The sequence below is a fragment of the Mesoplodon bidens genome (genome assembly GCF_964165515.1).
Source record: "Mesoplodon bidens genome assembly, chromosome: 15".
Classification (NCBI taxonomy): Eukaryota; Metazoa; Chordata; class Mammalia; order Artiodactyla; family Ziphiidae; genus Mesoplodon; species Mesoplodon bidens.
The window spans coordinates 65,604,697-65,618,073 of NC_138171.1; the positions used below are offsets into that span (position 1 = coordinate 65,604,697).

The window sequence follows — 13,377 nt, forward strand, 5'->3', positions numbered from 1 at the left end:
CCCCAGCCGAACAGTCGGAGGATCTGGACGGGCTGAGTGCTCGTGTTTGTGTTCGGGAGCCCAATGAGCTGTCAGCTGGAAGCTCGTGTATACTCATAAAACAGAGAGTCATTTACTGTGTTAAAAATTAAGTGCTGGGGCTTCCCTGGTGGTGCAGTGGTTGAGAATCTGTCTGCTAATGCAGGGGACACGAGTTCGAGCCCTGGTCTGGGAAGATCCCACATGCCACGGAGCAACCAGACCCGTGAGCCACAACTACTGAGCCTGCGCGTCTGGAGCCAGTGCTCCGCAACAAGAGAGGCCACGACGGTGAGAGGCCCGTGCACTGCGATGAAGAGTGGCCCCCGCTTGCCACAACTAGAGAAAGCCCTTGCACAGAAACGAAGACCCAACACAGCCAAAAATAAAAATAAGTAAATTAAAAGAAGGCTCAACATTAAAAAAAAAAAATTAAGTGCTGGACGGGAGTTCCCTGGCAGTCCAGTGGTTAGGACTCGGCACTTTCACTGCAGGGTCCTGTGTTCAATCCCTGTTTGGAGAGCTAAGGTCCCGCAAGCTGCGCAGCCGGGCCAAAAAGAAAAAAGAAAAAGAAAAATTAAGTGCTGGACGATTGTACTTGCAGGGCGGGGCAGAAGGTCATCTCCACAGAAGCCGTGTGTGCCTAAAACACACAGTAGGGCCCAACTGCTGGCTCCTCTAGGAAGGAGGCTAGGTGACGGGGAAGGAAGCCTTCCCATTTCTGCCCTTATGTGTGTGTTTCACTCTGCAAGCATTATTTTTTTAATGTTATTTTAAGAGTAATTTGTAAACACAAAAAAACCAATAATGTTTTTATTCTTTTTTATAAATTTATTTATTTTATGTATTTATTTTTGGCTGTGTTGGGTCTTTGTTGCTGCGCGCGGGCTTTCTCTAGTTGCGGCGAGCGGGGGCTATTCTTCATTGCAGTGCGCGGGCTTCTCACTGTGCTGGCTTCTCTCGTTGTGGATGATGGGCTCTAGGCGCATGGGCTTCAGTAGTTGTGGCACGCGGGCTCAGTAGTTGTGGCACGCGGGCTCAGTAGTTGTGGCACACAGGCTCAGTAGTTGTGGCGCACGCGCTTAGTTGCTCTGCAGCATGTGGGATCTTCCCAGACCAGGGATCAAACCCGTGTCCCCTGCGTTGGCAGGCAGATTCTCAACCACTGCACCACCAGGGAAGCTCCAATGTTTTTATTCTTATCTTTATAAAGCTGGCAAAGTCAAGCAGAATCTGTATAATAATATATGATTCGAATTCTATATATATTCGTGTTACATACTATTTCTGATCTTATATACTTCTCTTAGAGGTCCACTGTACAAGTTGCTTTTTAAGGCCCACATTTTTTTTTTTTTTTTTGGCCGTGCCGCACAGCATGCAGGATCTTAGTTCCCTGACCAGGGATCGAACCCGTGTCCCCTGCAGTGGAAGCGTGGAGTCTTAACCACTGGGCTTCCAGGGACGTCCCAAGGCCCACATTATTTGAAAATCATATTCTTATATACAGTAAAGCAATGTTACCCAGCATTGGGGGTGTTGGAATGAAAGCAGCTTGAAAGAAGGGTGGGAAGATGACCTCACTGTCTGCTAAAACACCCATCTGACCGTGAGCAGGAAACAGACCTTGAGGACTGCTTGGGCAACGCAGCAAAGCGGCCTCAGGGTTCGAGGGAAACACTGCCATTTGACAAAGCTTAGCTTGTCCCAGCCAGAAGCCCTCCTGGAAAATTGCTCCTGGACCAAGTCGTCGTCCCCGCAACTTGAACTTTTCTAGCAGTTGTCTGAGCCATTAATTTGAGATTCTGATGACTTTGACATTGAACATATAGTACACCTGGCACCCAGATCTTGGTTTCTGTTGGTTTCTTCCAATAAAAGGAACCAGAGCTCCTTGGAGAAATGGCTGATCCTCGGGCTGGGGCAGGACGGCAAGCCCAGAGGATCTGTAGGCCAGGACGTGAGGAGGTGCTCACAAACCCACAGCGACAGGCGCATCGAAGGGACAACAGAGCTGGAGGAAAGAACTCCCGATGGCAGAGCTGGAACAATTTGAGTATCTAAACAAACAAGGGAATATTGGGTCATAACCCAGAGTAGAAAATAAATATCCATGGGTCCATCCATGTGTCCATATTGATGTAAATCTATGATTTAATAAATCAGTAAATGGTGGACAAGAGGCATATCTCTCCAGATGATCTAGGAGGTGAGACATAACTCCCCTTCCTATGTGTGGGCTGCACACAGTGACTTCCTTCCAGGCAGGATAGGATGGAAGGAAGAAGAAACTCTCCAGTGAGGGAGGTCACAGACATGACCTCAGCAGACAGGTCACGCCGAGGGCAGGGACCCCTGATCCGACGTGTTGACAGCAGCACTTGACCTCTGGTCTTCCTCTCAAACCCACCACCCCGAAAACAATGAGAAAAACATCAGACAAATCCCGCCGGAGGGACATACTACAAAACCCCTGATCGGTCCTCCTCAACACTGTCCAGACATCCAGAACAGGGGCATCTGAGCCACCGTCCTAGCCCAGGGGGGCCCAAGGAGACAGGGCGACCAGATGTCTGTGGGGCCTGGATGGGGTCCCAGGGCAGGAAGAACTGAGGAGAGGTGAATAAAGCACCAACTTTAGTTAGTATCATGCGCCACAGTAATATAGGGTCAGTAATAGGAGAAGCTAGGTGTGAGGTATGGGACTTCTCTGAACTATCTTTGCCACTTTTCCTTAAATCTGAATCTATCCCAAAATAAAGATTTGTTTTAAAAACTGAACGTGTGACACTTGTTATCTCCAGGGAGTGAAGATGGGAGGGGGCACAAAGAGGAGTTTCTGGTTCCTTCATTGAACACTAGAATTGTTTTGAGTTTTTCATGGTGCACATATAGTAGTAGTATAACTTTTTTTTTTTTTTTTTTTTTGCGGTACGTGGGCCTCTCACTGTTGTGGCCTCTCCCGTTTTGGAGCACAGGCTCCAGACGGGCAGGCTCAGTGGTCATGGCTCACGGGCCCAGCTGCTCCGCGGCATGTGGGATCTTCCCGGACCGGGGCAAAACCCGTGTCCCCTGCATCGGCAGGCGGTCTCTCAACCACTGCACCACCAGGGAAGCCCATTAGTAGTATAATTTTAAAAGAAAAAAAGGAGTAAGCCCATGCTCTGTTGCACAGTGTCACCCTCACCCTCCACCAGTCACTTGCTAAGAATGTGACCTTGGGTTTTCCAGCTTGGTGTCCTGCTCTTATGGAAATTGGACCAAAGGGGTCGAGTACAAGGGGCATCGCTGCTGAAACACGAGTATGGAAAACACCTCACTCACTGCATCTTCCGGCTCCCCCCTCCCGGCGAGTAAGTAGAGCTCGGGTGGTGGCTGGCGGGCCCGGGGATGTGGCTCCTCCTGACACTGGAGGGGTCTCCTCTGTGGTTATACCACCTTCATCCAGGGAGCAACGAGGAATCTCTGTCACATTTGCTCTTAGGGACCTCGTTCAGTTGGCAAAGGCTGCTGTGAGTGGTGATGAGAAAGCCCTGGACAAGTTTAACTGGAGGAAGAGTGGCTTTGGAAGTTTCCTGAAAATGGGACCTCAAGAGGGACTCTCATTCTTTGTCAGCTTGACCGATGGTAAGACACTCAGGTTGGGGTCTGGGGACACTGCAGTGTTTCCGAGTGTCTGGGAGATTATAAGCGAATTGATGGCATTTCTGCATAAAATTGCAGGCTGTGCGCCACTCCCAGATGGATGCCTTAGCCGGCTTGTGCAGGTGTTTATCCAGGATCCAAAGGGTGGCTTCACCTTGACCTGATAGAGACAAATTGAGCTTTATTTGCATTTGAAGGTTTTTCAGGAGGAAGCTGTCCAGGATGTGCAGCCTCAGATGAATTGATGCCAGGGGTACCCGGCGTGGTCTCCAAGCCAGCAGCGGGGCTCAGCTCTGGGGTGGGTGTGACCGGGGCATGCTGGACCAGCAGCCCTGGCAGGGCCAGGCTGTCCATGCTCATTTAACACGGCTCCCCCACGGTATGCTAGGAGGCAGGCGGCGGCCAGTAGATGCAGTGTGAGGCTCAGAGAGATAGAGGGTCTCGTACACTCACGAGACGTTCATGAGTGCCTTCCCCCATGGGAAAGGGGCCCTTCCTGGGGTGATGGGGTTCGAGGACGTGTGTGGCCAGGCAGCTTAACCATGACAGGTGACAGCTGGGAGGGGCTGGGGCATTTGTCAGTTTAAAAGTAGAGAGGGGAGTTGGAGGGACCCAATGTGGTCACTGTGGGGCGGCGGGGGCCCTGAGGGAGGAAGGAGACGTGGCGACTGGAGGCCTGGCTCTGTAGGGAGTGTCAGTGCTGCCCCCGCTCAGTGGCCGTGCAACTGGGGCAGATGATCCCGTATCTTTGTGCCTTAGCTTCCGAACATGTACAGTGGGGATCAGGGTAGTACCTGCCCCCAGAGCCTCTGCACATGGAGCCTGCACACATCTGTGCTCAGTAAGTACTAGTTACTGTTATGATTAGCCTCCATACAACCTTGAACCTTTAAGCTTAATAAGAACTCAAGTTGTCCACTGGGAGTGAGATGGGAGGCGGCGTGGAGGGTGAGGAGGCTCCCGAGAGCAGCAGAATGAACCCAATCCCAAGAACTCACAGGAGGTGCTGCCACCGTGCTCAGAAGCCTGAAAGCAGAACCAGGAGACAGCTCGGGGGCAAGAGGAGGGTATCCAGGCTGGGAGGGGCCCTGGGGCCAAGGCAAGGGCATGGGGAAGGCAAGAGGGTGCAGGCCAGACGCCAGCCAGCGATACCCGGTACCCGGGATGGAGGGTGCAGGCCGAGGCTCCGGGGAGGGTCATAGTTAAGGCCCCAGCAGACGGGTGACGGACGTGTGCCTAGGGGACTGAGATGACCAGAGCATGGAGGCTGTGCATCAGGAGGGTGGTCAGTGTGAGCGCTGGACAGTGGTGGAGGGAGGATGGCAGACACAGGGGTCCAGGCTGGACTGACCCAGAGATGGCGGACGCATGGGTCATGTGCCAGTGTTTTTAAAATGGCTTATTTGTAAATGGTTATGATGAAGATGTTTACATTGAAAGTGTCCCTAAGTAGGTAGAATGGCTCCCGGGGAGTGTCCAGCCTCCATGGACACGTCGCTTTCCCGCAGGGACCGTGCACTACGTGGACGAGAAGGGCAGGACGGCCCAGGTGGCATCCACGGACAGCTCCATTCAGGCGCTGTTCTACCTGGAGAAGAGAGAGGTGCTGGTGGCAGTCACCGAGAGCCTGCTGCTGTGTCTGTTCACGGTGATGCCCGAGGGTGTGGCCGAGGAGGTGATGAAGGTGAGGAGGTGATGGGGGGGTGCCCCAGGGGGTCTCCAGCCTCTCTTGCCCGCCTCACACACCCCTTTGTTTTGGTTGAGGAGTCTGTGTCTCAGGGCCACCACCAGAGCTTTAGCACCTTATTTATTGTGCACCATTGCGGTCACAGGTTGGGGAGACACCAGGAGACGGGGCCTCTCAGAGCCACGGGAGGTAGGGGGCTGTGGCGGGGACTCCTGGCTATGTGCAGACCTTGAGGGTTGTCACCAGTGTTCCCTCTCTGACACTACCGCTGGCCCACACATATGCATTGCTTTATCCAAGGGGTGTGTGACAATCACAACTCTGGATGCCCTGCCATCCACATGGGTGCCTCGCCCCGGGCCGGGGCACTCACTTGCGGGAGGACGTTAGGAGGCCTGGGGCATTGGGTGTTGGTCAGGCAGTGTGTGCAGCTCCTTGAGGACTGCATGCCGCTCTCCTGCCACTTTCTTGGTTTACACCCAAGGATTCTATGGTTCTCAGAGGACTCCGAACCTTCCCTAAGATGCTCTGGTCGATACAGAAAAGTCGGTGTTCAGGGGTCCTTTGTGCACCTCTGTCTACACAGCAGTTGAAATGTGGTCACTGAGTCCTGTGAACCTGGGTTCAAATCCCCCCTCAGCCCCTTGCTGGCAGGTTTGCTCTGCACACAGGCTGTGACAAGCTGCCTCACCCAACGTGGGGCACCCCTGTCATTAACTACGTAATGTGCAGTGGTCACTGCTTTGGCCTGAAAGGCTGGGGCTGCCCTTCTAAGTGTCCACAGCCACCCTCACTTCCTCCGCTTGGTGAGTCTGCGGGGAGTCACTGCCAAACAGAAAGTCCAGCTGCTGAACAGGGACCTGGTCTCGACAAGGGCGACGTGCTCCTTTCGGGTTGTTGTTGTGCAGGTAAAGCTGAGTGGAAATATGGGTCGCCGGGCAAACGTCGCCCTGATCAACGGCAGCCTTCTTGTGACCGCCACTGGGGAGGCGGTCCTCAGGTGAGATCCCGACTCTGCAGAGAGCGCTGGGGTTGAAAATTCTGTCCCACACAGTCTCTTGAGTACACTTTGTATTGGAGTGTAACATACATATAGAAAAATGCACAAATTATGACGAAGTGTTACTAATTGGGCACATCCATGTAACCAGCCCTGAGATGGAAGAACAGAACATATCAGAGACCCCAGGTATTCCGTCCGCACCCACAGCGGTCACACTGTCCTGACGTCTGCCTGCCTTTTTTTTTTTTTTTTTTTTTTTTTTTTTTTTTTTGTGGTACGCGGGCCTCTCACTGTTGTGGCCTCTCCCGTTGCGGAGCACAGGCTCCGGATGCGCAGGCCCAACGGCCATGGCTCACGGGCCCAGCCGCTCCGCGGCATATGGGATCCTCCCAGACCGGGGCACGAACCCGTATCCCCTGCATCGGCAGGCGGACTCTCAACCACTGCGCCACCAGGGAGGCCCTGCCTGCCTTTTTGATCCCCGGGTAGATGGAATCCCATGTTGTGTTCTCTTGGGTCCGGCTGCTTTAGCTCATGTGACATTCAGGGGTTCTCCCTGGTTGGGTGCTTGGAGTTCCTTTGTTCTCATCGTGACCCGGTGTCACACAGGAACCCTCTTTTATTAGCAACTGCTCCCTTTGTTATGAACAAGACGTAACATAGGTAACGTAACAACGACATGCTTTTCTTCTCAGAGTCCAAAGGGCCGTGTCTTTTTCCTGATTTTTAAAGTTTGCTCTGCGAGTTGAACAAGACCCTCACAGCTGAGGGAAGCCCACTAACACAGTCCCCCCGTGGGACTTTCCTCCTTGCCTTGTAGATTCTGGGATTTAGAACGAGGAGAGAATTACGTACTGAGTCCAGAGGAGAAGTTTGGTTTTGAAAAAGGAGAGAATATGAACTGTGTTTCTTACTGTAGAGTCAAAGGTGAGACTTCCCAGCGTCAGAGGGAGAGCCCACCTCAGGCTTTGCTCTGGGCTGCACTGTGATGACGTGTAACTCAGGGCTGTTCTAAGAAGCATACCTCAGTTACAACTATGTCAGTCACTCGAGTACAGTCAGCCAAGAGCAAAAAAGAGGCAGGAAAGCTGTGTTGTCCCACGTAGTGGTCAAGGAGTTTGGTCAGGAATGTGACCAGCCTGGCTGTGTGAATTGGTGTCTGTTCCTCCTGAAACCTCAAGAAAAAGTCAGTGTGAGAAACATTAAATATATATGTGTACGTGGATGTGCGTATGTGTACACACGCGCACACACAAATATGACAGAAAGAATAGGAGATGCACCAGAGCAGCACTTTCGTGCCCGCTGAGTGCTAAGTGCTGTCTGGCATTGGGAAAGCAGCCCTGAACACAGTCAGGCAGGCTCCTCTCTCATGGGAGAAACCAGAGAGCAAGCAGCACCCCCCCAATCCCCCATCCACACATGTACACACTGTGTCACTGCGAGTAGTGAACTCCTGCTAAGGAAGACACGGCCAGGTAAGAGGCTGGGCAGGTCCTGGACGGAGGGCTGACGGGCTGGTATTTTAGAGAGGGTGGTCAGAGAAGGGAGCTTGCTGCTGTTTTTATCCCTTTTCAACTCAATGTGAACTTTCTTTTTACCTACAGGTCTTCTGGCAGCAGGTACCGATAAAGGGCGCGTAGCCATGTGGAGAAAAGTGCCAGGCCCCCAGAGCAGCCAAGGGGTGGAGGGCAAAGACAGGTGGACCCTTCAGATCCCCACTGAGCTCGAAGGAAACATCACGCAGATAAAGGTACACCTCGACGGGGCGCTGGGTGCACTCATTTTCTGCAGAATTGGAGGCAGTAATTGCTCTGAACCTATTTTTGTCAGTTATTCAAATTAAGATAAAAAATAACAACAGTAAAATATTTTTAAAGGCCTTTTGGGTTTCAGAACTACAGATAAGGGATTGTGGATCTGTAGTAATCTATATTTATCTCTTTAAATCTATCTACCTGTCCATTTATCTCTATCATCTATTTATCTTATTTATTTATTTATTTGGCTGTGCCGCACAACTTGCAGAATCTTAGCTCCCCGACCAGGGATTGAATCTGCACCCCAGCAGTGGAAGCGCCAAGTCCTAACCGCTGGACCGCCAGGGAATTCCCGCCCCAGCTTCCTCTTAGTGCTCCAAAACTCCACTGTTTTCTGGTCATCCTGAGGCTTGAACTTGCCCATATTCTGTTTCAAACAAAGTCATTCTGTCGGGGAGCTTGCTGTTCTTGTGGACTGCCTTTCCCCTCAGGAAAAGATTTCTGAGTCACTGCTCCACAGCCTGGTAGTGGGGAGAGTAGCTGGCTTTCTGGGGTGACACCCGGCTTTGGGAGCTGGGAGCTGGGCACAGGAGCCTCTGGTCCCAGATGGCCTCTCCCAGAGAGGAGCAAGCTGGGGCGAGGGCCTGGGGGCCCAATGTCGTCTGGCTCCCGCTCCTGATGCAGAGCCTCCCTCCGACCCACCTGGACCTGGCCTCTGTGCCGGAGCTGGGGGAGTGAGAGATGCTGGCAGCTGCCCCTCCCAGGAAAATGCCGGAGGAAAGGGAGCCCCGGTTTCTTGGCCAAACCTGCCTGCCGAGCTCACCTGCCACAGACTCTGCTCTTCTTACCAGACTTAGTAGACTTTCTTTAATAAGTCTTTCTTCATTTACTCTGTGCCCAATTCCCAGAGAAGTACATGGTTGTGTTTTCATAATTTTCACCAGTTATGCCTGTTATGTCCTCGGGGCTTCTCACCTGCCTTTCTGGAACTTGCCTCTCAGATCTGCTCTGTGTGAATTTTTTTTTTTTTTTTTTTTTAAATTTTTGGCTGCACCAAGTGGCACACAGGATCTTCGTTCCCTAATCAGGGATCGAACCCACGCCCCTTACAGTGGAAGTGCGACATCTTAACCACTGGACCGCCAGGGAAGTTCCTGAATTTTTTAAGATAAAGTTTACTTAATCTATACTAATCAGGAAATGAAAACTTACATGGTAAACAGTTTAGTGATACCTTAGAGCAATTTTGGGAATTACTTTTAGATCCTCATCTTAGGTCATAAATAAACATAGTTTCTGGATGAATTAACGAGTTAAATATTTTTAAAAGTTAGGTCAGGGACTTCCCTGGCGGTCCAGTGGTTAAGACTTCGCCTTCCAATGGAGGGGGTGTGGGTTCGATCCCTGGTCGGGGAACTGAGATCCCACATGCCTTGCAGCCAAAAAACCAAAACATAAAACAGAAGCAATATTGTAACAAATTCAATAAAGACTTTAAAAATGGTCCACCTGTTAAAAAATGAAAATAAAATTTAAAAAATTAAAAGTTGGGTCAGAATAACTGGCTAAAAACACAGAATATAATCAGATCTGTAGAGAAAGTGTAACTTCCTTAGATTTTAAGTAATAAAAGAAGTTGCAAAAGCAGAGGGACAAGGTTGAGTCCATAAGAACATGTCACACTGGGCATGTGAACAGGAAGGCTGGGATGAAAGGAAAACTGAGCTGGGTAAATATTAACTTTAAAGGGTTAATCTCTAAAACACCAAATTTTCCCAATTTTCAATGCATAGTTTTTTTCTTCATTTGAATACCAATCCCAGTTGATGTGTACATTGAAAGTATTTTTGTTTTTTGTGGGAGAAGAAAGGTGCTATTTTAAACTGATGGCTCATCTTACCTTTAGTGATATCTTAGAATAAAGGACATGAAAAATACTCACATTTATAAGAAAAATATTAAGAATGCCAATGGAGGGAATTCCCTGGCGGTCCAGTGGTTAGGACTCGGTGCTTTCACTGTGGGAGCCTGGGTTCGATCCCTGGTTGGGGAACTAAGCCTGCATGCTGCACTGTGCGGCCGAAAAGAAAAGAATGTAAATGGATAAGTGATGAAGGAGAGTGCAGATAATTTACCGAAGGGTGGTTAGTAGAATCCATGGAAAACATGTAACCTCAGTGGTAATGAAAGAAATGCCCATTTTAAATAACAGTAAGAGCCACACTAACTTTCTTGAAAGACGTAAAAGAAAAATTGACTCAATAGACCATGTTCCTCAGAGAGAAGCCTCAATCTTGTAATTATTTCTTTCCAAATAAACCTACAAATTACATGTTTATCCAGTGAAAATAAGGAGTTTTTTGGGGGTTTTTTTTGCTGGGGGAATTCAACACAATAATTCTAAACTCATTTGGGAGAGCAAATGGCCAAGAAAAAAATTTAAAAGAACCAGACCATTTCTGTATCCTATACCAGAATATATCTGACAGGTATAGCAATTAACGCAGCATGCTTACTCAGGAATGGATAAATATATCAGTGGAGTAAAGTTAGAAATCCAGAAACGGATTTGTATGGATTTGGAAGTTTAATATGAAATTATGAAAGTGGTACTTGACATCACTAGAGGAAGTCTGGATAGTTCACTACAGTGTGTAAATTTGCTTTCCATTTATAAAACATAGACGCCCCTAAGTTCATGTCAGTAAAGTAAACTCTAGAAGATGCTCAACCAGTCAGGATAGACATGAGCGAGAACACCCACACAAGTTTACCTGCTGGATCTAAACTCTGAGTGTTGTTATTTTAAAGTTTTTCTACAAATTACACATTTTATACTTATAAGTTTTTTAAATCATGTTTTTAAACAAGAAGAAGAAATAGTGCTTGGAAATTGTTTATGAATCCTCGTACTTATAACGTTGCTCTGACTACACCTCTCCTTTCTGTTCGCACCTTGGGTTCTGTCTCTCAACGTGGGAATGAAGTGGGGCTCCAGGAAGAGCCTCCTGGCAGTGAACAGCATCAGCTCCGTGCTCATCCTCCGCGAGCAGGCCATGTCGTCCCACTTCCACCAGCAGGTGGCCGCGGTGCAGGTCTCCCCGAGCCTACTCAGCGTGTCCTTCCTGTCCACGGGGGTGACGCACAGCCTGCGTACAGACATGTACATCAGTGGAGTGTTCGCCACCAAGGTCACTGCCAGGGTGACCATGGGCTTGGGCGGGATCATCAATGTAGACAGAAGACCTGGTCGGTTGTTAGGGTCATTCGGGACAACGAGGCCCAGACGGCCGGTTGCTTTTTAATTTCTGTGGTTCTTTGTAGGATGCTGTTGCCGTCTGGAATGGAAAACAGGTGGTGATCTTTGAGCCTTCTGGAGCTACATTACGAAGTGCAGGTAGGAGCCTTTTCAGCCCCACGAAGGGGACTCACATCTAATGGGGGTGGTTGCTGCTTCCTGTGGGGTGGGCAAAGGGCAGGCCCAGGGCCATGGGGAGACCCTCACGTCAGTTCTCGTGCCTGGGCCTGCGTTTCCAGAGCCAGTGCTGCCACTCTAGCCCTGTGCAGCCAGGGCCTCCCTGGCCTCCCTATAGAAGCCAGTTGAGGTAGTTAAGTGCAGCCAGATCTGGGGCCAGCAGCCCTTCTGGGCTCCAGGATGATGAAACAGCTCAGAAATAAGTCAGCATGAGTGTGAAGAACCACAGTCCTTTCCGGGGAAAGGGATGCTACACACCTGACTTCTGAACTTCCCAGAGCACGCACAGCAGTGAGCCCGTGGGGTCTCGACCAAGGCCAACCTCTGTCTGAAAATTTCAGGATGGATCTTCAGAGCTGTTCCACCCGTCCTATCCATCGCTCCGACTCTCTGTTTCACTTTATCTTCTGCTCTTTAGCACATGTCTGTATGAGTTATGGGGCTGCTGTAACAAGGACCACAAAACGAGTGGCTGTTTAGGAGTTATTCTCTCAGAGTTCTTGAGGCCAGATGTCCAAAATTAGTTTCACTGGCCAAAATCAAGGTGTTGGCAGAGCCCCAGAGGCTCTAGGGAAGACCCTGCTCCTTGCTTCTTACAGCTTTTGGTGGCTGCCAGCAATCCTTGGCTTGGGGTCACATCATTCCAGTCTCTGCCTCCACTGTCACATTGTTCCTGTCTAAAAATCTCCCTCTCTCTTAAAGGGACACTTGTGATTTCATTTGGGGCCCATCTGCATAATCCAAGATAATCTCCCCATCTCAAGACCTTAACATATTTGGCCATATAAGCTAATATTCATGGGTTTCAGGGATTAAGACCTGATCTCTTTGGAGACATCTTCCCACCAAGCACAGTGACCATCAGGACGTGCTCCTCAGCAAGATCTCCTTCTGCACAGTGCTTACCTTCACCCATCCTGACCTAGGCCCTCCCACCTCACAGGGGGACTCGTCATTGCACTGTTCCCAGGGTGATGCCCCCTCGTGCTTGTTTGAATACCTCACACCTCCCTGGGGATATTTTTCCACAGGTTATCACCTCTCTCCCTCATGTTATTCCCTCACTTTTTTTTTCCTCCTCTAACACTTTGTTGCCTAAAGTTCCCTTAGAACACTTTTCCCACCCTGCCCTGGATTGTGCTGATAATTCACGTCTTTGCCTCTCTTCTACCATAGACCCCTTGAGGGGCAAGGGTGAACTTATCCTCCCAAGAGGATAGCACAACAGGTGCTGAGCTATTTTCTGTTTTGTGTGTGTCATCATCTTCCTAACTAGAAAAGAACCTGTCTAGAGCCAGAGACTAGAGCTTGTGGTCTCCAAAGTTCCACATATGATAAGCAGATGCTTGAACAATCATGCTGTCATAGATGCTGTGCTACTGGAAGCACCACTGCTAGATGGGAGAAAAGAGGAAAGACCATCAGTGACTGGTGAGGGCAGGGTGCCCAGCACTGAGTCCCCACACCTGACCGTCACTGGCAGCTGTGGCCCTGGCATGTCCCTGTGTCTCAGAGCCTCACTTTCCTCATCTGCAAGATAAAGAAAACACACCTTTCACAAGGCTGTTGTGGGTGCCAAGGAAAATTAGGGAACACACATGAGAACACTTCTTGACTATACTGCAGCTCCACCCCTTCTACCCGTCTCACCGTGGTTCCTTCTTTATATCCTTAGTTGTAGAAGATCTTTTCTGCTAGGTTTCAGTCTTTCTCATCAATAGTTGCCCTACAAAAAGTTCTAGTTTTCGTGTGAGAATGCTTCTTAAACTCTAAGGAGCTATGACGAGAC

General features: G+C 49.9%; 1 protein-coding gene across 9 annotated transcripts in view; it reads left to right on the plus strand.

The window, feature by feature from the left end:
• The window catches only part of IFT140 (intraflagellar transport 140), a 70,791-nt gene that overhangs the window by 9,526 nt on the left and 47,888 nt on the right, over positions 1–13,377 (plus strand). For all 9 annotated transcript variants that reach the window (XM_081257686.1, XM_081257682.1, XM_081257688.1 and 6 more), the window contains 8 exons: positions 3,250–3,371; positions 3,503–3,645; positions 5,172–5,347; positions 6,259–6,350; positions 7,174–7,280; positions 7,961–8,106; positions 11,101–11,304; positions 11,438–11,510. In XM_081257686.1, the coding sequence (XP_081113812.1) occupies positions 3,250–3,371; positions 3,503–3,645; positions 5,172–5,347; positions 6,259–6,350; positions 7,174–7,280; positions 7,961–8,106; positions 11,101–11,304; positions 11,438–11,510 (1,063 nt within the window). The remainder of the gene's footprint in view (positions 1–3,249; positions 3,372–3,502; positions 3,646–5,171; positions 5,348–6,258; positions 6,351–7,173; positions 7,281–7,960; positions 8,107–11,100; positions 11,305–11,437; positions 11,511–13,377) is intronic.